Source organism: Salmo trutta, unplaced genomic scaffold (genome assembly GCF_901001165.1).
Source record: "Salmo trutta unplaced genomic scaffold, fSalTru1.1, whole genome shotgun sequence".
Classification (NCBI taxonomy): Eukaryota; Metazoa; Chordata; class Actinopteri; order Salmoniformes; family Salmonidae; genus Salmo; species Salmo trutta.
In genome coordinates this window covers 10,892-38,788 of record NW_021823511.1, presented here as the reverse complement: position 1 = coordinate 38,788, position 27,897 = coordinate 10,892, and the positions used below count along the sequence as shown (strand labels likewise).

General features: G+C 46.8%; 1 protein-coding gene across 1 annotated transcript; it reads right to left on the bottom strand.

Moving 5' to 3' along the window:
• Positions 1-27,667, bottom strand: LOC115191214 (protein patched homolog 1; the record flags this gene model as incomplete). The annotated part of the gene is made up of 5 exons (XM_029749153.1): positions 26,930-27,667; positions 25,610-25,802; positions 689-878; positions 319-388; positions 1-92 (listed from the first exon to the last, which is right to left on the bottom strand). Coding segments are annotated over exons 1-5 (713 nt in total), but the record flags the coding sequence as incomplete, so codon positions are not given.
• Between the last annotated feature and the right edge of the window lie 230 nt (positions 27,668-27,897).

Below are 27,897 nucleotides of genomic sequence, written 5' to 3'. Positions count from 1 at the left end.
GGGAGGTAGACCATTCCAGACTGGAGCTTGGCTCCCTCCCAGAAACAGTCCAGGGGCGTGATGATGAGACAGGGGTGCAGCTTCTCAATAATCTGACGGGGGACACCAGGGACCCCCGTGTTACCACTGACGCTCCAACCACTACATTATAACATCACATTATGGTAACATCACATTATTAGTAACGTCACAACAGCTTCTCAATGGTCTGACGGGGGACACCAGGGACCCCCGTGTTACCACTGACGCTCTGTCCCTCCGTATGAGGGGCAGCGTTCGATTTAGAAAGAGAGAGAGAGACAGTTCCCTCATGCTTACCTGGTCCATAAAATGAGCTTCGGTAACAAGTTCTCCTGATTTGTAGCATAAATGTTCCAATTTCCATTGTCTGAAAAGACAAAATATCATTTACACAACAGCTCTGACCGATCTAAAACATCATTTGTTTGAACGTGTGTGAGAGTGTTAAAGCGGTGAATGTGCACTCGGGTGGTGTGTGTGTGTGTGTGTGTGTGTAAGTTACCTGTTAAAGAGGTGAATGTGCACTCGGCTGGTGTGTGTGTGTGTGTGTCACCTGTTAAAGAGGTGAATGTGCACTCGGCTGGTGTGTGTGTGTGCGTGTGTGTGTGTGTGTGTGTGCGTGTGTGCGTGCGTGTGTGTGTGTGTGTGTGCGTGCGTGCGCGGTCACCTGTTAAAGAGGTAAACGTGCACTCGGCTGGCCCTGATAGCTGAATCCAGGTGCTGTTGTAGCGCCTCCACAGTGAGCACGTTAGCGCCCTCCTGGCGCGGCGTCTGGATCATCAGCTGGGGACTGAACATGGCCTCCTCGCCCATCTTCTGGCGCGTGTACTTCAGCTCCTGATTCACCCTGCCGCCCACTGCACACCACACACACACACACACACACACACACACACACGTTCAGTCTGATATTACATGACATACACATCTTCCCGAACCTGGTTTGATCTCCAACGTGTATATTCCACCTTTTGTAACAAAGGATACAATCAAATGTATTAGTGTATCAATCCTCCTGAACGAGCAATAAGGCCTGTGGTGACCCTGTCAGCCCCACCACACCAACTGATGTTACCAAAAACCTGTTCTGACTTAGAATGTCAGTACAGCGTCATAGAAGGCCAGGCTCGGCCTCAGCGTTTGGCTCCCTCAGCCCTACAGTGACAAGAAAGGAGGGAGACACTCATTCCTCCCTCCCTCTCTCTCACTTTGTGGCGTGGTGAGGCTAAGCCCTGTGCGTGAGCTCCCAGCCCCTCCAGCTACAAAAGCAGCCTTATGGTAGGGCTGTGACGGTCTTGGAATGTGAGGTTAAGGTAACTGGCCGGGCCAATGTACACGGTCACCGAGGTAACCGTTTAGGGGGGAGGTCAAAAAAGGGAAGTCATAATTCTGTTTGTACACTTGTTTACATGGATATGCTTCTAAATAAAACCTATTTGAAACAAGCCATTACACTTCGTTATTACCATGGCATTTCATTATTATTACTTATAAATATTAATCAACAAATTAGGAAATGCCAGGTTGGATAGGATCTGTTACATTTTCGTTTTGACAAAACATGAACAGAGTCAAAATACAGAGACATGCCAACTTTGTCCTTGTCTGTTGGCTTTTCTGCATAGATATTTTTGAAATACAAGTCCTATTTTGACGCAACAAGCGATTCAAACAAAGTCCGGTGGGTTTTCTCCCACTTTCCCCGAAATATTCGCATAACGTCACAAACCGTGCTGCTGCGGCCATTCGATGGCACTGGCGTTGACATGTTTTCTTCAAAGGGAGGACTCCGTAATGAGAGATATAACGTAGGCTAAGCTATTGAAAAGATGGAGTCCAGACAGGCTACTTTAGGAACCGTGTTGACAGCTTCGTTATCGTATGAAGATGAAATGGACAATCATTAAAATAAAAACCAATACAAGCAACATGCCCATAGCCTATTTATCAGCTATGCTGATTATCGAGGGGGAGAGTGTTGGAAAGATTTTTCAAATACTGTGAAGAACTATTATAATTTCAATGGATGTAAAAAAAAAAAAAAAAAAAAATGTAAACATTACTTTTTTGACTTACTGTGCGAGGTGAATAAAACATTTCTACCTCCCAAGCCCTCCAATCCTGCTGGCCACTCCCTCAGTCTCTACCTCCCAAAACCCTCCAATCCTGCTGGCCACTCCCTCAGTCTCTACCTCCCAAAGCCCTCCAATCCTGCTGGCCACTCCCTCAGTCTCTACCTCCCAAAGCCCTCCAATCCTGCTGGCCACTCCCTCAGTCTCTACCTCCCAAAACCCTCCAATCCTGCTGGCCACTCCCTCAGTCTCTACCTCCCAAAACCCTCCAATCCTGCTGGCCACTCCCTCAGTCTCTACCTCCCAAAACCCTCCAGCCCTGCTGGCCACTCCCTCAGTCTCTACCTCCCAAAACCCTCCAATCCTGCTGGCCACTCCCTCAGTCTCTACCTCCCAAAGCCCTCCAATCCTGCTGGCCACTCCCTCAGTCTCTACCTCCCAAAGCCCTCCAATCCTGCTGGCCACTCCCTCAGTCTCTACCTCCCAAAACCCTCCAATCCTGCTGGCCACTCCCTCAGTCTCTACCTCCCAAAGCCCTCCAATCCTGCTGGCCACTCCCTCAGTCTCTACCTCCCAAAACCCTCCAATCCTGCTGGCCACTCCCTCAGTCTCCACCTCCCAAAGCCCTCCAATCCTGCTGGCCACTCCCTCAGTCTCTACCTCCCAAAACCCTCCAATCCTGCTGGCCACTCCCTCAGTCTCTACCTCCCAAAGCCCTCCAATCCTGCTGGCCACTCCCTCAGTCTCTACCTCCCAAAGCCCTCCAATCCTGCTGGCCACTGCCTCAGTCTCCACCTCCCAAAACACTCCAATCCTGCTGGCCACTCCTTCAGTCTCTACCTCCCAAAGCCCTCCAGCCCTGCTGGCCACTCCTTCAGTCTCTACCTCCCAAAGCCCTCCAATCCTGCTGGCCACTCCCTCAGTCTCTACCTCCCAAAACCCTCCAGCCCTACTGTCCACTCCCTCAGTCTCCACCTCCCAAAACACTCCAATCCTGCTGGCCACTCCTTCAGTCTCTACCTCCCAAAGCTCTCCAATCCTGCTGGCCACTCCTTCAGTCTCTACCTCCCAAAGCCCTCCAATCCTGCTGGCCACTCCCTCAGTCTCTACCTCCCAAAGCCCTCCAGCCCTGCTGGCCACTCCCTCAGTCTCTACCTCCCAAAGCCCTCCAATCCTGCTGGCCACTCCCTCAGTCTCTACCTCCCAAAGCCCTCCAGCCCTGCTGGCCACTCCCTCAGTCTCTACCTCCCAAAGCTCTCCAATCCTGCTGGCCACTCCCTCAGTCTCTAATTCCCAAAGCCCTCCAATCCTGCTGGCCACTCCCTCAGTCTCTACCTCCCAAAGCCCTCCAGCCCTGCTGGCCACTCCTTCAGTCTCTACCTCCCAAAGCCCTCCAGCCCTGCTGGCCACTCCCTCAGTCTCTACCTCCCAAAGCCCTCCAATCCTGCTGGCCACTCCCTCAGTCTCTACCTCCCAAAGCTCTCCAATCCTGCTGGCCACTCCCTCAGTCTCTACCTCCCAAAGCTCTCCAATCCTGCTGGCCACTCCCTCAGTCCCTACCTCCCAAAGCCCTCCAATCCTGCTGGCCAATCCCTCAGTCTCTACCTCCCAAAGCCCTCCAGCCCTGCTGGCCACTCCTTCAGTCTCTACCTCCCAAAGCCCTCCAATCCTGCTGGCCACTGCCTCGCTCAGACATGCTGAAACATCCACTGAAAGCTGCAAGAAAGCTTGCCTCCATCTCTGCCTCATCGGATGTCATTTTCTGTTCACTTCCCAATGATTCTACATGTTGAACTGCCACCGTTTGTTGATACAGCCGCGCACGGCCGAGGTTCGCGCCGATCTGTCCTGTTTAAAGACATGATCCGTATTTGGTGAAACTACCACATCCGTTTGGGACAACAAAGAAGTTACTTCAACAAACACTGTTATTTTCCCCTCGGGCATCATCGCTCCTCTCCTCCGTTTCATCAACAAAACCAAAACAATAACAAAGGCCATGGGGGGGGGGGGGCGGACGGACGAACAGTGACACTGAAGGACAGACACCCCTGACTCTGGCTTCAGGAAGCTGGTGAGGTTGACACACAGAGCATTTCAACTCTGCTGAGTCATTGCCACAGACCATCTCACCATTGACCGTTGTCAGACTAACATGACGCAGAATGTCAAGACGGGTCGCTCTTCCAACAGCCATGTCACTGGCTGGCATATCGTTGCCTATCACACACACTCACGCACGCACTCACGCACGCACGCACGCACGCACACAAACACACACACACACACAGACACACACACAGACACACAGACACAGACACACACACACACACACACACACACACACACACAGACACAGACACACACACACACACAGACACGCAAAGCTCTGTGAGAGAACCGAGCTGAAAAATCTGTTATGTTTTATATGCTCTAATCCAATTGCTCGACTACAATTCATGAAACATGAAACAGGCATAGGTGGAATATTTTCAGCCTATTGTAATCGTGTTAAAGTTTAACATAAGCATGCTATTCTGTCCGGGGACAGACCACCCAGGCAGACCAGAGAGCAACACGGAGGGAGGGGGCCATGTCTGTGCGTATTAGGGAAACACACTTGATTTTTTCCCTCCCCCCCGACCCAAACACAGCGCTCCCATCTGATCCGGGTCGAGTGCGTGTTTAGAATCGACATCATTAATAGCAGGCCTGAGCTAACCAGAGACGGACACAAACACGCTTTCTCCCGCTCCCCCACATCTACCACGACCCACACACACAGGCCAGCATGGAACTGATTTACAACTCATGGAACTGGGTGTGTGTGTGTGTGTGTGTGTGTGCGTGCGTGCGTGCGTGCGCGCGCGTCTGTGTGTGTGTGTGTGTGTGCGTGCGTGCGTGCGTGGGTGCGTGCGTGCGTGTGTGTGTGTGTGTGCGTGCGTCTGTGTGTGTGTGTGGGTGTGTGTGTGTGCGTGTGTGTGTGCGTGTGTGTGTGTGCCCTGTCCAAAAACAGCCCCCCTAGACCGTAGGCACTAGTGTAGAGCTTAGAGGATATGATGGGCGTAAGCTATGTGTTACACCTCTCTACCTTTCCCTCTGAATTTCCGCCATACTGCTTGCACCTATCCAGTCCTCTCAGAGTCTGCTTTAGGGTGTAGGGCATAGGGGGCTAGTGGGGTTATTTCTGGACGGGACAAGGCCAATGTCACTAGAGTCAACGTCACTACACACTACAATGCGCCACGCAACACTATACAAGAGGACACACAGAGCATGCACACTCTTTCAAAGTGCACTAACAAGTCTGGCTAGCACTTGACAATGTTCTTATTAGCATGTAATGATTTGTGTAAGTACTGTGTAAGTATTGTGATATACTCATGGTTATACTGCCCTTTCAGCAGTAACCTTAGTCCTAAGTGCAGTATAACAACAAACAACTGCAGTACCTGTTACACTACTCTTGAATTATGATACAGTTATAAGGACAAGTTAAGTTTTGCGTCAGTTTGCTAGGAGTCACAGAAAGGATGAGAACAAACTGACCAATCAGAACGGTGCAGAGGAAAAACACTCCTAGTCCAATGTTCTGAACACATTCCAAGCCCACCCAATCTTGTGGAGTTTACAACGACGACTTGAGGGTAGGACAGAGAAGAGGAATGCAGAGAGACACAGACATGTACGCGCATACTCTCTCTCTCTTCCTCCCTCTCTCACTCTTCCTCTCTCTCCCTCTCCTTCTGTCCCCCTCTCTCTACAGGAAACGGCACATTACGGCCTCAGGCTTGGAGAATTCCAAACTTCACGAGGTTACAGCGTTTTGGGGTCAACACTCGCCCAGCCTCAGGGTGAAATTAACACCCCAGCTGGACCAAAAATGTGTGTGTGTGTGTGTGTGCATGCGTGTGTGTGTGTGTGTGCGTGCGTGCGTGCAGGAGCGTGCTCACTCGTGTGTCTGCGTGTGCACGCTAGTACAAGTATGTGTGTGTGTAGGGTTGCAAAGCTACCGGTAGTTTGTCAAAGTTACCGGAATCTTCAGTAATTTTGGTAATTAACAGAAAATCTATGGCAATCTATCGTAACTTTGGTCATTTATATTTGGAAAAAGGTTTTTAAAAAATGAATTCATATATAGTATTCATTTTTATATCTGTGTCCATATTGTCAATGGGTTTCTAGTAGATAGACCATATGGTTAAAGAGGAACTAGCCTAATTAATGAATGAATTAAAAAAGTATCAACTCAACAATGGCATTATTTTCAATTAACTCTGTAACTCTTCCAACTACTGACTTTTTCACAACTGCCACTAGTTTGACGCCAAAACATACCAACATAGTAAAATAAATAAAAGTTTGAGAAAAAATAAATAAAATACAAAGGATATTTCATGCTGAAACCCTCATATTAAACACCAATGATATTCACTAATTTGGTTTATATTTAGGATAACGTTTTACAGCTTTCTCATTCTATATATATAAAAACAAAATCATCTTATTTTATTATTTAATATTTTTCACGTGATAAGGCGACACAGAGGGCCAAAGATAATTACAGACACCTGCACAAATCTGAAGCACCCAAAAGGGCCAATAGATGTCTTGTGATAGACGACATTAAATCCTTGAAAGATACTAACATTTCTGGTCAGTTTACTGGTAAATGTCAAAAATTTCCAGTAATATACCCTCCCTGTCACGTCCTGACCAGTAAAGGGGTCTTTTGTCATTGTAGTATGGTCAGGGCGTGGCAGGGTGGTTGTTTTGTGTGTTTTGGGGTTTTTAGTCTAGGGGATTTTGGTTCTAGTTTTCATTTTCTATGTTCGTTTTCCAGGTTTGGCCGAGTGTGGTTTCCAATCAGAGGCAGGTGTCTTTCGTTGTCTCTGATTGGAAACCATACTTAGGCAGCCTGTTTTCCTTGGGGTTTTGTGGGTGGTTGTTTTCCGTTTTGTGTAAGTACCTGACGGAACTGTCGGTTGTCGGTTTTGTTATTTTTTGTTAAAAGTGTTATCTCATTAAAATGAAAAGAAGATGAGCACTGTACCCGCTGCGCTTTGGTCTGTCCTTTACGACGCCCCTGACACTCCCTTTGCAACCCTATGCGTGTATGCAGCTGTGTTTCCTCAAGGACACATGTTATGTGCTCTCAGGTAGCCTGCTGCCTATTCCTTTCCACCACTACTACACCACGGTCTAATCTCAGCGATATACAGGCCTCGTTCTTGGATTCTCCCTGTCGTTTAGGGGCTTTTTACCCATTGATCTGCTCTTTCTCAAAACCAAAAAGAAATTGAAACGATTGCATAATTGTGGCATCGAGCACTGCCACCCCAGGTGAAATAGAGTGTGTGATTTACGACACTGTGCTGATGGAACCAGAGTAGAGCCACCAAATACGGTTTAAACCCGTCAGTCAGTCAGTCAGTCAGTCAGTCAGTCCCTGTCGTCTCCAAGAGAGCAATACTGCAGTTGAAGCTAACCCTGTCACTAGAAGAATCTCAATAGAAAAAACAGCACACATCCACTAATTCCAACGCAACGAGGTAATGTGTGTGTGTGTGTGTGTGTGTGTGTGTGTGTGTGTGTGTGTGTCACTGTGTTCGCGCCTTCAGTGAGGGCATTTAGTTTGTTGTATAACATTAACCCCTGGTGTGTGTGTGTCGTCCCCCCCCCCCCCCCCCTATTCTCAAACTGGGGGAGAGGAGTAACCCAGAGAAGGGGAGAGGAGAGGAGAGGGGGACAGAGGGGGTAAAAGGGGGGAGAAGTGGATTCTAAGGAGCTGACATCACACCCCACCCCTCCCCTTCTCTTCTACCTCTCTTACCTCGGAGGTCTTGTCTCTCTCTCTCCATTCAAGCAGGACACTGGCTTCTGATTGGCTTGTCTCATGGAGGCTGCATGGGGTTCAATACAATAGGCCCGGCCCCCCTCGTGCCCCCTCACCCCTGCCCACCCCTCCAACCCACACTACAACATAAGAACAACCCCTTGCAAACTCAAACCCATATCCTGACATCACAGCAGCCGGAGTGGTTGGGGGGGAGGGGGATAAGGCTGGAAGTAGGGTGGCAGAGTGTGTGTGTGGGTGGGTGGGTGTGTGCGTGTTTGCAGGGGGGGGCAGGATTAGCTGGATTAGGGCTCTCTCAGCCAAACCCCCTGTAGTGACATGGAAGTCTCTAGAACCAGGTCACCTCACTGCCACCGACCCACCAGCGACCCTGACACACCAACAGCCCCATACCATCCAGATCATAGTCTGCAGCCCATCTGTCTGTCTGTCTGTCTGTCTGTCTGTCTGTCTCTCTACCGGTTTCTCCCTGTCTCTCTACCGGTTTCTCCCTGTCTCTCTCCCGGTTTCTCCCTGTCTCTCTCCCTGTCTCCCTGTCTGTCTGTCTGTCAATCTACCGGTTTCTCCCTGTCTCTCTCCCGGTTTCTCCCTGTCTCTCTCCCTGTCTCCCTGTCTCCCTGTCTCCCTGTCTGTCTGTCTGTCTGTCTGTCTGTCTGTCTGTCTGTCACCCGGTTTCTGTCTGTCTGTCTGTCTGTCTGTCTGTCTGTCTGTCTGTCACCCGGTTTCTCCCTGTCTCTCTCCCTGTCTGTCTGTCTGTCTGTCTCCCTGTCTGTCTGTCTGTCTGTCTGTCTGTCTGTCTGTCTGTCTGTCTGTCTGTCTGTCTGTCTGTCTGTCTGTCTGTCACCCGGTTTCTGTCTGTCTGTCTTTCTGTCTCTCTCCCTGTTTCTGTCTGTCTGTCTATCATATTACCTTGCTCTGTCTATCTCAGCAGTTCCCAACTTGTTCAACTCTGGGGACCACCAAATAACCATCTTAAGCTCTTGAGGACCCCCATTCGCGGAGTCTCTGAATTTTTTTGGACATAATATATCTCTGTGGTCAAATTTAGTCAATTTAGCAGTGAATGTAACAAATTAAAGGCCTTTATTTTTATTATTATTAACCATTTGCATTATGAAAAGTAACGTAAAAATGTCTTATAATACCAATAATACTCCCAACTGTTACTATTTTCTCTGTTTATATCGCTTACTCAAATGTTGTACCCTCTCCCTTCCACTGTAATGTTTGTCTTCCCAAGCTCGGTTCTTCTGTCTCTCTCCCTCTCTCTCTGTCTGTCTCTCTTCCTCTCTCTCTGTCTGTCTCTCTTCCTCTCTCTCTGTCTGTCTATCTGTCTCTCTTCCTCTCTCTCTGTCTGTCTCTCTTCCTCTCTCTTTGTCTGTCTATCTGTCTCCCTCTCTCTCTGTCTGTCTATCTGTCTCTCTTCCTCTCTCTTTGTCTGTCTATCTGTCTCCCTCTCTCTCTGTCTGTCTATCTGTCTCTCTTCCTCTCTCTCTGTCTGTCTATCTGTCTCTCTTCCTCTCTGTCTGTCTCTCTTCCTCTCTCTCTGTCTGTCTCTCTTCCTCTCTCTCTGTCTGTCTATCTGTCTCTCTTCCTCTCTCTCTGTCTGTCTATCTGTCTCCCTCTCTCTCTGTCTGTCTCTCTTCCTCTCTCTCTGTCTGTCTATCTGTCTCTCTTCCTCTCTCTCTGTCTGTCTATCTGTCTCTCTTCCTCTCTCTCTGTCTGTCTATCTGTCTCTCTTCCTCTCTCTCTGTCTGTCTATCTGTCTCTCTTCCTCTCTCTCTGTCTGTCTATCTGTCTCTCTTCCTCTCTCTCTGTCTGTCTATCTGTCTCTCTTCCTCTCTCTCTGTCTGTCTATCTGTCTCTCTTCCTCTCTCTCTGTCTGTCTTGCCAAAGCAAGTGAAGTAGACTCTCATACTCTCTCTCTCTGTCTGTTTCTCTTCATCTCTCTCTCTGTCTATCTGTCTCTCTTCCTCTCTCTCTGTCTGCCTGTCTCTCTCACTATTTTACTCTTTCTTTCCCACACGTTTCTCATCCGACAGACTCCCACCTGATGCTGCTGTCAATCAACCAGGAAGTATTTGATCCTTATAGGACACGGGTCAGAGTTCAACTGTCCCATCAACTCACTTCCCTCATACCCAGTCGAATTTCACCTCACATCACCCTCCAGTCTTCCCTCATACCCTCATACCCAGTCCCACCTCACCTCACCCGACAGCCTTCCCTTACACCCAGTCCAACCTCACCCTCCAGCCTTCCCTCATACCCACTCCAACCTCACCTCACCCTCCAGCCTTCCCTCATACCCACTCAAACCTCACCTCGCCCTCCAGTCTTTCCTCATACCCAGTTCCACCTCACCTCACCCTCCAGCCTTCCCTCATACCCACTCAAACCTCACCTCGCCCTCCAGTCTTTCCTCATACCCAGTTCCACCTCACCTCACCCTCCAGCCTTCCCTCTTACCCAGTCCCACCTCACCTCACCCCATCCTCCAGTCTTCGCTCATACCCAGTCACACCTCACCTCACCCTTCCCTCAAACCTAGTTCCACCTCACCTCACCCTCCAGCCTTCCCTCAAACCCAGTCCAATTTCACCTCACATCACCCTCCAATCTTCCCTCATACCCAGTTCCACCTCACCTCACCCACCAGCCTTCCCTCAAACCTAGTCCCACCTCACCTCACCCTCCAGCCTTCCCTTAACACCCAGTCCAACCTCACCCTCCAGTCTTCCCTCATAACCAGTTCCACCTCACCTCACCCACCAGCCTTCCCTCATACCTACTCCAACCTCACCTCACCCTCCAGCCTTCCCTTATTCCCACTCCACCTAAGCTCATGGGCTAGCTAAGATCATGGGCTAGCTAAGATCGTAGGCTAGCTAAGATCATGGGCTAGCTAAGATCATGGGCTAGCTAGGCTTATGGGCTAGCTAAACTTGTGGGCTAGCAAAGCTTATGGGCTAGCTAAACTCGTGGGCTAGCTAAGCTCATGGTCTAGCTAAGCTTATGGGCTAGCTAGGCTTATGGGCTAGCTAAGCTCATGGGCTAGCTAAGCTTATGGGTTAGCTAGGCGTATGGGCTAGCTAAGCTCATGGGCTAGCGAAGCCTATGGGCTAGCTAAGCTCATGGGCTAGCTAAGCTTACGGGCTAACTAGGCTTATGGGCTAGCTAAGCTCATGGGCTAGCTAAGCTCATGGGCTAGCTAGGCTTATGGGCTAGCTAAGCTCATGGGCTAGCTAAGCTTATGGGGTAGCTAGGCTTATGGGCTAGCTAAACTCATGGGCTAGCGAAGCTTATGACGTGGCCATGTTAAGTAACTGTACATGCGTAATACAACATTCCCTTTGAGATCAAGTTGTTTTGGAGGAAAGAGTTTTGCACGTCTCTAATTATGACACATTCAGTTACCTAAAAGTGTGGTTTGAAATGAGGTGTTTTGCTTTCATTCCAACAGAAAATGGCTACTATGGGAAAGTCTGCCACATGTGCTTAGAGAAGCAGCATTACTGTACAGGCCAAGGTACCAATATGAGCTGAGAGCTGAGACCCTATCTGACCTGCAAAAGCTCTCACCTCCCTCTCTCCTCCAGCTTTCAGAGGGAAACAGAGGCGGGTGGGGGGCGTGTGAGGGGAGTGATGCAGAGGGGAGAGAGTCGGAGAAACAGGGGGAGAGAGATAAAGCTACCGACACATAGCGGGGGGAGAGAGAGAGAGAGAGAGAGAGAGAGAGAGAGAGAGAGACAGAGAGAGAGCGATCGACAACGGAGGAGAGGGGTGCTCTGACCCGCAGCTGTAGCACAATACCCCCGAGCCCCCCCCCCTCTCCCCCGACCCCCGACACGAATGTGACACCCCAGCTGCCAGCGCCCGCTCCCCCCACCCCAACATTACCATATGTATGGCCCCCGCTCTCCTAATTATGCTAATCACCTGTCCAGCCCTGCAGCCCCATCCAATGGGTGTGTTTAGCAGTCGGCTAGCTCCCAGTGCAGCCTTCCCTGGGCCCGAGGTGTACATTCACACACTCACGCAGCCCTCAATGGGCAGATTCTTCCACATTGCTGCCTGCATTCAGCTCCCTCTCCCCTGAAGAAACCCTATTCAAGTCCACTGGATTTGAGTGAGGAAAGAAGGAAAAAATAAGGCGAGGAAAGTGGGAGTGTGTGTGGGTGTGTGTGTGTGTGTGCGCACGTGTGTGTGCACGTTCCACCCAAAATACTCAAGAGGTCGAGCTAAATGATATATCAATTGGTATGAGTGTGAGAGAAGAAAAGCGAGCTAGAGATCATATTTTTTTGCATTTTGAGATGGAAGGTAGAATAATACTGCCTTTCTTTGTCACACACACGTACACACACATACACCTGTACACACACACACACACACACACACAAGATGTGTTTCTCTATCTAATGCAGAAGAATGAGCTCACCAGCACACATCAAAAAACAGAAATACACAGAGATTCCGGATGTTTGAAAACAGCCTGATCACTAGAAACAGACAGAGATTCCGGACGTTTGAAAACAGCCTGATCACTAGAAACAGACAGAGATTCCGGACGTTTGAAAACAGCCTGATCACTAGAAACAGACAGAGATTCCGGACGTTTGAAAACAGCCTGATCACTAGAAACAGACAGAGATTCCGGACGTTTGAAAACAGCCTGATCACGAGAAACAGACAGAGATTCCGGACGTTTGAAAACAGCCTGATCACTAGAAACAGACTGAGATTCCGGACGTTTGAAAACAGCCTGATCACTAGAAATACACAGAGATTCCGGACGTTTGAAAACAGCCTGATCACTAGAAACAGACAGAGATTCCGGACATTTGAAAACAGCCTGATCACGAGAAACAGACAGAGATTCCGGACGTTTGAAAACAGCCTGATCACTAGAAACAGACAGAGATTCCGGACGTTTGAAAACAGCCTGATCACTAGAAACAGACTGAGATTCCGGACGTTTGAAAACAGCCTGATCACGAGAAACAGACAGAGATTCTGGACGTTTGAAAACAGCCTGATCACGAGAAACAGACAGAGATTCCGGACGTTTGAAAACAGCCTGATCACTAGAAACAGACTGAGATTCCGGACGTTTGAAAACAGCCTGATCACTAGAAACAGACTGAGATTCCGGACGTTTGAAAACAGCCTGATCACTAGAAACAGACAAAGATTCCGGACGTTTGAAAACAGCCTGATCACTAGAAACAGACAAAGATTCCGGACGTTTGAAAACGGCCTGATCACGAGAAACAGACAGAGATTCCGGACGTTTGAAAACAGCCTGATCACTAGAAACAGACAGAGATTCCGGACGTTTGAAAACAGCCTGATCACTAGAAACAGACAGAGATTCCGGACGTTTGAAAACAGCCTGATCACTAGAAACAGGCAGAGATTCCGGACGTTTGAAAACAGCCTGATCACGAGAAACAGACAGAGATTCCGGACGTTTGAAAACAGCCTGATCACTAGAAACAGACAGAGATTTCGGACGTTTGAAAAGGTCCTGAGAACGTCGACATATGTCTTCCGTGGCGCTCGCAAAATAAATCAAACGATTGCCCAGCCCTGGGCGTGAAGTCGCAAAGCTCGGAGCCAGAGCGAGCTGCTTGGACCACTGCGGCCACCACAGTTCACCGTGCTCGAGCTGCACGATAATACTTGACGATAAGTTGATGGAAACGGCGCGTTGTTTTTAAGCCTACCCTAAACCATATCCCTGACCCTAACCACTCTGAATGAATACCTGAACTGTTAACCTTTGAGTCGTTTCTCTTTTAACCCTGTAGCCACTAGGAATTAATGCATCAAAAATAGACATTTGTCCAAAAAAGTAAACTATGAGGTCGTGTTGTAAAAAAAAACATCACTCACTGCAAAAAAACACGACTATACTACAATTCAGCTCAATCAGACCGTGCGTTCATAAGTAGCGCATCCTTGTGTCATGATTAACAACCGGTGACATAGACGTAATAAGTACATAATAAGTACGTAATAAGTACGTAATAAGTACATAATAAGTACGTAATAAGTACATAATAAGTACATAATAAAGTTGATAAGATGATGATAAGCACACCTTGCAGTACTAATACACATTGTTCCGTATGTTCTTCTTCCAACAGCATATTCCAGCACTTTGTCTGTCTATCTCTCTGTGTGCCTGTCTTCCTGTCCGTCCGTCTGTCTATCTCTCTGTGTGTGCCTGTCTTCCTGTCCGTCCGTCTGTCTATCTCTGTGTGTGTGTGTGCCTGTCTTCCTGTCCGTCCGTCCGTCCGTCTGTCTGTCCTGCCGTATGATTGGCCCAGAGCCCAGCCATAACAGACCATGACATGACTGGGAGCAGCCAATCTGAGCCAGCCATCTCTCTGTCATTTCCTGGTAAGATGGCCTCCTGATTCCAGGTATCCCACAATCACACATTCCAGTGGACCCCACAGTACAGCAGCCTGCAGTACAAGCTAGGCCAGGGGAGGGGACAGTTCCCCACTAGCTCACAGGTGTTCCACCTCATCATACTAACTGTTGGGTTGGGCTTCTGCCCGGTGGGGATTTGTGACAATGTGCTTGTCCCACGGAGCATTAACATCTCAGAGGACCTTGAGGGAAGTTGTGTTTGTGAGCTGTTGTTTCTGGGATGGGTTGTGTGTACGGAGTTTGTCGAAGGAACACAGGAGAGCGTGGTAGGAAAATCAAAGAATATTGCCATAGTATTCACACACACACACACACACACAGCTCAATCGCTCGCCAGCTTCAAACTTCAACCCAAGTCCCAGCTCCCTGTACCGCTGGCCCTGGAGCCAAAACACAAACACACTACTGCTACTATTCTCCATCTCCGGACCTCCCCTTATCCTTCCCTCTCTCTCTCTCTGCTTTTCCCTCACTCTGCCCGCCCCTCTGTCCGCCAGCACTGGGAGGGAGGGGAAGGAGAGGGAGGCGAGGAGAGAGGAGGAGGAAGGGAGGGAGGGGAAGGAGAGAGGAGGCGAGGAAAGAGGAGGAGGAAGGACCACCGTGACTGTCATGGCAGGGCTGTGTGTTTACATTGCTGTGCCTCACTCTGCAATACATCTGGCATTCTGGGGCCACTCTCCCCTGCCAGAGGGGGAGGAGGGGGGAGGAGGAAAGAGACCTTTTCGGCCGAGAGGAAAGAAGGGGTAGCTGGGGGGGGGGTGAGGGAGGGAGTTTTGGAGGAGTCTCTTGCGGTCGGTCATTCGCAGAGCTCTGGTTTTTGAATAAGAGCGTCTGAAAGAATGCAGAATGTAAACACAGCGCTTGGAAGCATCTCGGGAGGTGGTTTGTGAATGGGAGACCGTCCATTTCTACGACACACACACACACATTCTACGACACACACACACACACACACTCTAGAGTTATAACTTTCAAAACATATTTAACCTTTATTTCGCCATATACAACATTGGGAATAAACACTCTTTTAAAATAATGACTTTTAAATACGTTAAAAACTTTTAAAAACAGAGCCATAACTCAGTGCACACTACCACAGCCATGGTGTTTTCCCAACACTAAATCCTTCTCCAGTTAGCCTGCACATTTCATCATCTAGTCAAGTTTAACACAACATGTTGGAATGTTATTCTACTGAAGGCTTAATCCTGTTTGGAGTCAACTAATAAACACAAAGAAATTGGAGCCCACTTGTTTTTGTGTGTGTGTGTGTGTGTGTGTGTGTGTGTGTGTGTGTGTGTGTGTGTGTGCACACGCACATTTGCATGCATGTACGTAATGCGTATATTTTACGTGCTGTGCAATTAGGCTACAATGTGTGCTTGTGCCCGCATTTGTGCACGTTTGATTGGTTGTGTCGGCAAAATGAGAGGGAATAGAATGTGCGGGAAAAGTCTAGGATGGCAGAGGAGGGTAAAAGAACTAGCCTGCCATGCCATTCCCATTTAACTAGCTCCTCAATCACTCAGAGGCAAAACCGAGGGGACCGCGCACGTGTGTGTGTGTGTGTGTGTGTGTGTGTGTGTGTGTGTGTGTGTGTGTGTGTGTGTGTGTGTGTGTGTGTGTGTGTGTGCGTGCGTGCGTGCGTGCGTGCGTGCGTGCGTGCGTGCGTGTGTTCCTATACACATCAAAACGAGGACAATTCAATCAAGGAGACCATCAACACAATCCTCTGACCAGAGAGAAGAAGACACATTCCCTTTCTTTCCTCTTCTCCCTCTTCCTCCCTTCTCCTCTTCTCTCCCTATATCCTCCTCTCTTCTCCCTCTTCCCCCTGTCTCTCCCTCCTCCTCCTCCTATCAGTTCACCGGTATTAAATGAAGTTGCCACGAATATTGAGATGAGCGAGATGCAAGACTTCATTCTCACACAGTATCTGCACACGTGCACAGGATCAAAACAGCGGAGAAGTTGAGCCTCACACTTCAACGCTCTTAGTTGTTGGGGAAATTGTCACACTATGCTGTTTACTCTCCGCATCTATGTCATATCGCTTGGTCTAACTTTAACAGCCAAAATTGGCCTTTTACCAGACCAAACTAAATAATTGCAGTCCTCTGCCTCTAGCAGCACAACAACAAGCTAACCGCGTATTATTTGTCGTGAGGGCAACGGCACGCAAACATTTTGCTGTGCTTCAAGTCATGTTGCTGCACAGCCTCCTTAACCAAAGGCATGGCAACTTTTCCAGAACGAGAACACACACACACACACACCAACACTGGGCGGGTGATTCTCATGAAACCAGTTTTAACCACGGCAGTAGCAAATGGAGTTAATAAACCATAATGCATCTGCAACAATCAACTATCGTTCTGAAGACTAGTTTATGGCAAAGTGACTTATTTTAAATACATTTGACATTTTTGCCTGAATTTTGTACATTTTCAACCCAAATTCTCATTATTATCGGGTCATTTTATAAAATGTAATATTTTGCTGTAGGTTGTCCATAAATTGTGTGCTCGTTGAAGTTTACATTAAACTATAATATCTTTAGGTTTGTTTCGGTAATGCTAACCTTAATTTCGGTAATGATAATGTATAGTCAACAGATAATGTATAGTCAATAGATAATGTATAGGCAATAGATAATGTATAGGCAATAGATAATGTACAGGCAACAGATAATGCATCGATAATGTAGAGTCAATAGATAATGTATAACCAATAGATAATGTATAGATAATGTACAGCCAATAGATAATGTATAGTCAATAGATAATGTATAGCCAATAGATAATGTATAGATAATGTATAGTCAATAGATAATGTATAGTCAATAGATAATGTATAGTCAATAGATAATGTATAGCCAATAGATAATGTATAGATAATGTACAGTCAATAGATAATGTATAGTCAATAGATAATGTATAGTCAATAGATAATATATAGATAATGTATAGTCAATAGATAATGTATAGTCAATAGATAATATATTGATAATGTATAGTCAATAGATAATGTATAGTCAATGGGTGTGCTGTGCTGGTAACATTAATGCTTTAATAGGACCACTGCTTACACCTATTGTATAGATTTTGTTTGTAAAACATCAGTTATTTGATCAAGTAGGGATTGTTAAGAAACATGGGCGTATAAACCCCATTTAATTTACTTAAAGCCACAATCAGGAGTTTGTGTTTCAGCAGAGAGCAACCCCGCCACTTAAAGTTGGATATCCCCTATTTTGAGACTTGTACCTGTTTAAGCAATTACCAATACTGTTGTTTGGTCCATTTTCCACATATTTACATACTTTAACATTATAGGCATATCATGTTATGCCATTTGCCCATAGGACACCATTCAATTTAGAAAATACATCTAAAACACATTAGAAGCACACATATCCGCTGCGTAATACACCGACATTGGAAAGACCATTCTTAAGTCCACTTTTGACTGTTGAAAATACATGCATGTACAGTACTTATACTTAACGGTATGCTAAAACAAGGGTTATTTAAGTCAACTGCATTAAGATCCATGATTTTAGTATTATGCAAATCATTTGGGGTTAACAAATGACACAGTTTGATGTATTGGGTAACTAAACCTCTAATAGAGCTCAGTACAGTTTTTCAATGACAAACTGTGCAACTCTCATTACCGAAACATGCATAGTCATCCCCAAAACCTGCTTATCATTACCGTAACGCACTAACATGGATGGCGGCGGCAGGTAGCCTAGTGGTTAGAGCGTTGGGCCAGTAACCGAAAGGTTGCTAGATCAAATCCCCGAGCTGAGGAGGTAAAAATCTGTCGTACTGCCCCTGAACAGGGCAGTTAACCCACTGTTCCTAGGCCGTAATTGTAAATAAGAATTTGTTCTTAACTGACTTGCCTAGTTAAATAAAAATAAATAATATTTATGAAACATTTGGAAAAATAAAACATATACTTTAGTAATTTGGGCTGAATCTGATAGTGTGCATTTTGATCCTTATCCAAATATGTTTACATAAAAATAACATAACATACACAAGTAATTATGACAAAAAACAAGATTCAGAAAAGGTTATGTGTTGAAGTAATGAGATAAATTACGAAATACATTTTAATAAGGTACTTTTAAATATACATTTTTTTAGTGTTATGTTTAACTCAGGCTTTTTCATTAGGTGAGCAATGTTAAAAAAAACTAAAAAACATTTGAAATGTATTTGTTTATTACTCTTTTGGGACTTTGCAAAAATGTTGCGATAATGACAATTGAAGCGTTGGTAGTGGTGGAAATGGTGTTAAAACGATTCATATCTGATCAATAAACATAACAATAATTACCAAATAGATAAATACAGATCCTAATCTTAGTGATCCAAGAGGAATTATGGGTGGCACCAGCAGTAGATGGGAGAGAGAGAAACAACGCTAACAAACATTGATATACCACAAAATAGAAGTCCGGGTAAATCGGACTGCCCTCTGCTGGAAGGATGGGAGTCAAATAGGACACACACAAAAACACTGTCACGCTCTCAGCGCAATGAACACAGGGACGCGCACACGTGCCCGGACACACTGCTATTACATTCTCAAACTCGCAGCAGACACACACGCATACACACAAACACTCCCAGACACAGAAAACTACAGGGACTAAATGTGACAGCTGCTGTGGCCTTTTTGTGCCCTTTCTCTTCCTCCTCCTCCTATCTCCCCTCCCCTCTTTCTCTCTCTCTGCTGTGAGTCCTCACTCTACACCAGGGCCACAGGGTGAGTATCAGGTGAGGTTTGAAATAGCGGCGCCTCCACACACAGACCCCAAGACCCGGAGGGACCAAGCCTGTGGCCCCTGGCCCCAAACTCTGCCCTGCTCTCTTTCTCTGTGTGTGTATGTGTGTGCGTGCATGTGTGAGTGTGAGTCTGTGTGTGGGTGTGTGTGTGTGTGTGTGCGCGTGTGTGTGTGTGTGTGTGTGTGTGAGTTAGACAGAGAGAGTAGGGGTTGGCTTTGGGCTCGGGGGAGGGAGGGTATAAGTAGGAGGAGGAGTGTTGTGCAAGCAGGGGTTAAATTAAGGGGAAACAGATTGGACAATTCAGGGGGTGATAGAGCCCCAAAGTCAGTGACTTCATAGGAGGCCCCAGCCTCTGCCCTGCTCTACGGGACCTAGCCCCAGCTTCAGCCCAACCCCCTGCAACTAGGCCTAGCAGCAGCCCTAACTCCATCGGTCTAAACTCCAGGCACAGCCCTATCCCCAATTCCAGTCCCATGTCCTCAGCCCCAGCCTCAGACCTAACATACAATTTATTTCCTAACTCATCCAACAACAAAAAAACGCCCTAATCACACACCCCAGCCCCTAACCATAGCCCCAGCCTCTCTGCTAAACCCCAGCCCTAATCACACACCCCAGCCCCTAACCATAGCCCCAGCCTCTCTGCTAAACCCCAGCCCTAATCACACACCCCAGCCCCTAACCATAGCCCCAGCCTCTCTGCTAAACCCCAGCCCTAATCATACACCCCAGCCCCTAACCATAGCCCCAGCCTCTCTGCTAAACCCCAGCCCTAATCATACACCCCAGCCCCTAACCATAGCCCCAGCCTCTCTGCTAAACCCCAGCCCTAATCACACACCCCAGCCCCTAACCATAGCCCCAGCCTCTCTGCTAAACCCCAGCCCTAATCATACACCCCAGCCCCTAACCATAGCCCCAGCCTCTCTGCTAAACCCCAGCCCTAATCACACACCCCAGCCCCTAACCATAGCCCCAGCCTCTCTGCTAAACCCCAGCCCTAATCACACACCCCAGCCCCTAACCATAGCCCCAGCCTCTCTGCTAAACCCCAGCCCTAATCATACACCCCAGCCCCTAACCATAGCCCCAGCCTCTCTGCTAAACCCCAGCCCTAATCATACACCCCAGCCCCTAACCATAGCCCCAGCCTCTCTGCTAAACCCCAGCCCTAATCACACACCCCAGCCCCTAACCATAGCCCCAGCCTCTCTGCTAAACCACAGCCTTCTCAGCACCCAGCGGCAGCGAGGGAGGGGCCGCTTTACAGGAAGGCCAATGTTGACACCACACTGCCCCTAACCATAGCCCAATACCGTAGTCTCTCCCCTGTCCCCACCCCCCAGCTCCATACCATAGCTTCTAGAGCTGTAGCACAATTCCTCTCCCAGTGTCAAAGCCCAGCTCCATATACCCCAGCCCTTTCCTCTCCTCTCGCCAGAGAGAGCTAGCGAGGGGCCACTCTACAGGAAGACTAATGTTTACGCCATATTGTTTTAATTAGACTCAGCCGGCGCTGGTATTTTCTTTACAATTTGGCCGGTGTTTGTGTTAACCCAGAATGGGATGGCTCTACTTTCATGCCACGAGGAGGACCGACCAGGGAGTTTGTTCCTTTTCTTTTCTACTCGGATACGTCTCTGCTCGAGGGAAATTAGTCATCTATTTGATTTAGAAAGTCACTAAGGGTTTGGTGATACGAAACACTGCTGATGAATCCGAACAGCCTTGGGAAAGAAGTGCCCCGGCAGCCATATTTGAATAGGAAAGCCCACCACAACACTGTAACTTCCTGTTTAGGCTAGGTCACTTCCTGTCACTACTCTCATCAATGTAAACACAGCTTCATTTACCTCTACTATGTATAAAGTCTGCGTCCTATATCATAATTTCATCTACATGTACTGTATCTATGCATTTTTCCCGCCAAGTCAAGAGATCAACCTGTTGCCCCTAAGAGCACCAAAGAGCGAAAAAAAGCACGCGAAAAAAGCGTTTGAGTGCTTATGCCTATTGGACGATACAGTCACTTCTTTCTACTCTTTCTACTTTTAGCTGTTTGATTTAACTGTCCATTCCTCAACATTTCTAATAAACACAGCTTCCTGTATCTAAGTGAGAGTGTAGTCCTAGTGTTTATGGGTACTGGGGTAATTATTGTGTGAAGAAAGTCAACCCCAACCAAGGCAGCTGAATGTGATTCTCCTTGAATAAGACAAGCTGCAGTACTAAACTACGGACCTAGCAGGATGAACCCTTACCATGAGCATAGCAGGTGACGAAAGACAGCATGAGATCACCCATGCAACTCCACTCAATTCCGATGAGAGATCTGCTATGGTGTGTGTCTTAATGGCCAGAGCTCCCCAGTGGGTTCACGGAGAGGTTGCATGCAGGGGAACGGTTCCAAATTAAACATAAACAGACGTCCTCTCTCTCTTCTCCTCCTCTCCTCTCCTCATACCTTCCTTTCTCTCCTCCTCTCGCCTCCTCTCGCCTCCTCCTTTCTCCTTCTTTGCTCTCGCGTTGACGTTGGGCCATAGTTTCCCCTGTGCTGAGCCGAGCAGCCCTCCACTGACCAGGCAGTACTAATCTATCCCTCAGCTGTGCAGTCTAATCTAAACAAACACATCTCTCCCAACCAGCATCTGGAACCCCTCACGTCTCTAGACCTGGGAATAGTGTGTGTGTGCGTGTGTGTTCTCGTGCACTTGTGTGCACATGCAAACCACAGCCATCAGTCATCCCAATAAACTTGGCTAAACTACTACAGTAGATGACCATGGGTTCTGACACCTTGACACAACAAAACAATAACATAGGGTAAGGCGAGAGTAACCCTGCAAAAAGCAGGCGCTGTCGCGAAGTGGATTTGTTGTTGTCTAGTTGACCTTCTGTGGACGGGTTTGTGCGTGAATCACCATGGATCTGTGCAACATCAGGATGGGTCCGGGAAAGAAGAAACCACTTGATGTTGTGCTTTATTAACACCCCATTACTGTAACTCCATGTCAGCTAACTTCAGTAAACTATAAGAGTAGGAATGGGATAATGAGAAAAGAAAAGGCATTTGGCCATTGACATTAAAGGGATTTATTAGACAATCTACTGTTGACAGAATCCACATGCTTTCAAATAACATTCCGTAACCAAATCTTTAGCACACAGTAATAACCTATTACTGTTTAAAGTAACTGTTCCAAGGAAAATCGCACTTTTAAAAGTTAATATTCTGATAACGCATGCCCAAATAAGGTTGTTGACTCGTCCTATACTCGTATTTGTGGTCAAAGCATAAACTGGAGAAAAAACACTTTCAAAAAACCCACTTCAAACTTGCATCTCAAACAGACATTTAAAAAAAATGCTTGCTATTTCCTCATAGAACATGATGTCATGTTGGCTCATTTGCTGATCTGGCCAATCAGCGGTCTCCTAGCAGGAACATTTTTAATGACTGGTTTACACCCACACCCTTCTGTTGTTGGGGTATGCCCATACCATTCCAACACAAAAAAATATACATTTTAACATACTTAATTACCACTTTTTGGAAGGAAAACTATTTCATATTCATTATAGGTCATATTTCATTAAAAACTATTTCATATTCATTATAGGTCATATTTCATTGAAATCTGGAAACCCTGAACAGTTCTTTTAAAGTAACATACAGTGAGGGAAAAAAGTATTTGATCCCCTGCTGATTTTGTACGTTTGCCCACTGACAAAGAAATTATCAGTCTATCATTTTAATGGTAGGTCTATTTGAACAGTGAGAGACAGAATAACAACAAAAAAATCCAGAAAAACGCATGTCAAAAATGTTATAAAATGATTTGCATTTTAATGAGGGAAATGAGTATTTGACCCCTCTGCAAAACATGACTTAGTACTTGGTGGCAAAACCCTTGTTGGCAATCACAGAGGTCAGACGTTTCTTGTAGTTGGCAACCAGGTTTGCACACATCTCAGGAGGGATTTTGTCCCACTCCTCTTTGCAGATCTTCTCCAAGTCATTAAGGTTTTGAGGCTGACGTTTGGCAACTCGAACCTTCAGCTCCCTCCACAGATTTTCTATGGGATTAAGGTCTGGAGACTGGCTAGGCCACTCCAGGACCTTAATGTGCTTCTTCTTGAGCCACTCCTTTTTTGCCTTAGCCGTGTGTTTTGGGTCATTGTCATGCTGGAATACCCATCCACGACCCATTTTCAATGCCCTGGCTGAGGGAATGAGGTTCTCACACAAGATTTGACGGTACATGGCCCCGTCCATTGTCCCTTTGATGCGGTGAAGTTGTCCTGTCCCCTTAGCAGAAAAACACCCCCAAAGCATAATGTTTCCACCTCCATGTTTGACGGTGGGGATGGTGTTCTTGGGGTCATAGGCAGCATTCCTCCTCCAAACACGGTGAGTTGAGTTGATGCCAAAGAGCTCCATTTTGGTCTCATCTGACCACAACACTTTCACCCAGTTGTCCTCTGAATCATTCAGATGTTCGTTGGCAAACTTCGGACGGGCATGTATATGTGCTTTCTTGAGCAGAGGGACCTTGCGGGCGCTGCAGGATTTCAGTCCTTCACGGCGTAGTGTGTTACCAATTGTTTTCTTGGTGACTATGGTCCCAGCTGCCTTGAGATCATTGACAAGATCCTCCTGTGTAGTTCTGGGCTGATTCCTCACCGTTCTCATGATCATTGCAACTCCACAATGTGAGATCTTGCATGGAGCCCGAGGCTGAGGGAGATTGACAGTTCTTTGTGTTTCTTCCATTTGCGAATAATCGCACCAACTGTTGTCACCTTCTCACCAATCTGCTTGGCGATGGTCTTGTAGCCCATTCCAGCCTTGTGTAGGTCTACAATGTTGTCCCTGACATCCTTGGAGAGCTCTTTGGTCTTGGCCATGGTGGAGAGTTTGGAATCTGATTGATTGCTTCTGTGGACAGGTGTCTTTTATACAGGTAACAATCTGAGATTAGGAGCACTCCCTTTAAGAGTGTGCTCCTAATCTCAGCTCGTTACCTGAATAAAAGACACCTGGGAGCCAGAAATCTTTCTGATTGAGAGGGGGTCAAATACTTATTTCCCTCATTAAAATGCAAATCAATTTATAACATTTTTGACATGCGTTTTTCTGGATTTTTTGTTGTTGTTATTCTGTCTCTCACTGTTCAAATAAACCTACCATTAAAATTATAGACTGATCATTTCTTTGTCAGTGGGTAAACGTACAAAATCAGCAGGGGATCAAATACTTTTTTCCCTCACTGTACATCTAGTAGGTTATAGAATACTGCACCAGAAAAAGCTTGTCAGAGCTTGAGCGACCCTCCAGAGCTGAACTGCTCTTGCGTCACAGATGAGCATGCTCTCTGTAAACACTGAAAATGCTCGCAAGGGTGGCTATAGAACTGGAACTATGGGAGGGGGTCATTTAAAAAACAAATTCTGTCGGGATGATTCCCTGTTCATTTAAACTTATTTAATGTTCCTTTTTTCTTAAATGTTATTCTATTTGACGGCATAAATGTCGCTTCACTAATCACAGGCCACCTAAACATAACTAAAGATACTGCCACATATTAGATATAAACAACCATGACCAAAAGGCAATAACATTTCAATCGTAAATCCCAAGTATGATCTCTTTCAAACCGCCCACATTTCAAAAGAAAGTGAATTGATAACCTATTCGTGACTCAAATACCACCGTCCTAAACTACTGGAATGCAGATCAAAGGAAGAAAAAACGCGGACCCTCCCCCTTTCCCCAAAATCACCACCCATACTCAAAGACCCCCTTTCAACAAAAATATACTCTGCATAACTCAGAAGAATAGCATAACCCTGAGTTTCAGATGGTCTACTTTTGTAAACATGCGTTTCTGTCCGCACTCCGCTTTTTTCCTTCAGCCGGAGACAAATCTTTTTGGAAAGTTGAGAGCTGTCCAAAACGGGACCACACACAGTCTCCGAGCTGTGCGCGGATCACATTCAACTGCTGGGGGCAGGCAGACGCACACACACTCACACACTCACAAAATGGCGGCTTTGACAAAATTTCCTTTCTCCAAAACGTCTCATAAACTTAATAACAACTTTTCTTTTAACTTAAAGAAAAATGTTGAGCTACTCTGTGAACATTTCTTTACGCACACGCAGCGTTAACTCAACATATCCAACGCAACAAAAACCATAACATGAAACGAAATATAAAAAATATGTTGTAGTTGTAACCTGGCCCCTTGTCAAACTGCTGCTATATAATAAACAATTCCCCCAGCTTGTTTGGAAGACCCCCCACCCTCTCCACCCCACCCCACCCAACCGTATCCCTTCCCAGACGTTTAACAGGAAAGACGAATCAACACGCAAAATAAAAAGACCAACATCATAAACACTTTTCTTACCTTCCACCCAGAGTTTCTCCACGTCGGTTTCCAGATTCGCCGCCCGTAAGCCAACAGCGAAAGCTCCGAATATCAAGAGGCCCACAACCAAAAACTTTCCGCAGTTCTTTTGTATGTAACAGCCCAACTTAAACAAGAGTCTCTGAAACTTCGCTCTCAGCCACAGCGGTGCTTTTCTTCCAGTCGCCTTCCCCTGCGACAAGACAAGAGAAAGTCCGCATAAATATCACGTCCCCGAACATCAAAGATGTAGGCCTATCATTATTGATCAATGGGGTGTAGCGTTATGGGAAGAAGGACAACACGGTTATCATATAATACAAAACATGTTCATGGACGTGTTAAGACATTGGTGTGATTGGTGCCGTTCTAGATCAACACTTCATTTGCGGACTTCTTTCTATAATGCATGAGCTGTTGATATGCAGGCTATCCTTTATAGCCTACTGTATATGTGAAGTGTGTTCAATTGGTACGTCAGTGTTAACTGTTCTAAATAAGAACCTCGGAGTTGGCCTGTTTATCTGGCCAAAAGAGGACTTGGTTGGACCTCCTACGTCGAGGGAGGAAAGAGACATAAAGTTGGCGAGCCAGCGACGTAAGCAGCGGTTTTGGACGATAGGATAGTCCGTTATTTTTTTGTTTTTACCACACACACACACACAGACGGACAAGGTTGGGAAAGCGCAGCAAGGCTTGCTGTCAGTGACACGTTGTAACACCGCGCGAGCCTTGATATGATACATTGTATCGAATTATTATATCAACCCCCCCCCAAAGATGCACGTGGGTTTTTACGCTGCCGCAAAATCACACACACAACACAATTCCATTCCCATTGAGCTACTTGTGTGATCTGAGTGGAGTAGCCACCATCGAGGGAGTGAGGCTACGACAATATTTGTGAACGGAAGAGGGCAGCCACATGGATTTTTGCTTTGGAGAAGAGAACAGTAAAGATAATATCGCACAGACGTCTGGGCACTTAAAATCTTTTACGACCGTTATTGAAACGTTGTAGCCTGTAGTGTAGCCTACCATTATTGGAAAGTTACAATTTATAGACTACAATATGTCGCCTATATTCCCAAAACGGATACGGATTAGTCTATATGCGAGAAAAGTGAACTATTCGTGAATAGTAAATCACAACATAGGCTACAAGGCATAGCTCTAGTTTACACCCTAACCCATCTCCCCTTACCCTGCGCGTCCCGTAGCTACCCCGTTACCTAGCGACTTGACAAAGTTGGGCGGTTTCACTATATAGTAGAACCATACCCGCAGAATTTCACTCAAAACGTGTCAAAGAATAGGCACCTCGGATATTTGCTCCAAGGCGAAAGCTGCATCGCAGTAACTTGGTCGCTGCAAATACTCCAAATCCGGCGCTGTTGTGCGATAGTTCCCCCTGTTCCTCCGCGTTATCCTCGGCCGATCGGGGTCCCTGTTTTCCTGCTCGGAGGAGGCATTAGCAGCCGAGGCCATGTTGCGGAGACTTCGCGCTGGTTCTGCTTGTACACGTTATAATATTTCCCCGAAAGCGTGTAGTAATGTCCCAAGGCAAAAAAGTTTCACTCTCGGTGATCTCACACCCGTAAAGTACTTCATACTCCTGTTGGAGACGGCGAGTCAAAGTCTGCACCTTCCATCCCAACATTTCGTTGATCCGGAGGTCTCCACCGCTTCGCACATTCACCGTTTCTCTTCAAAAAAGTGATTTATCTTTAAAAGGCAAAGTGGAAACATCGATTCCCATCTACAAAACCGCCGCTTGGAACGTTCGATGGTCGTAGCATTCTGTGTGTTCTATGTGGTCTTCCCTTGGGCCGCGCAACACGGCGAACTCTGAGATTCAATAGATGAGAAAAAAGACCACTCTCCATTTGGAGACAGAGGAGGAGGGGTAAAAGCAAAAAGAATCGAGATCCCGCCTCCGGGGCTGTCAGATGGCCGGAATTTCTCGCATCTGATTGGTTCCAGAAGGGCAAAAAATTACTCAGAAAACACGACTATTATTAGCTGCTTAGCAACAGCTCACTAAAGTAGATCGACCACCCAAGCCGACAACCCTCGTGTGTGCGTCGCAAACTTCAGGGGAGCCGTTCAGAAAGACAGCCCTCTTGTGCGTTTGCGCGCAACCAAGACGGGAGTTTTGTCGTTTTCCGAAAGGAACTGCGTTTCTTGAAGAAAACACACTTCCAATGCGAAGTATGCAGTCTGTTTGTCTGACGGGTTTCGAGGAATGTCAGAACTGCAGTTTTTAACTGAGATTTGTTCCCCAACCA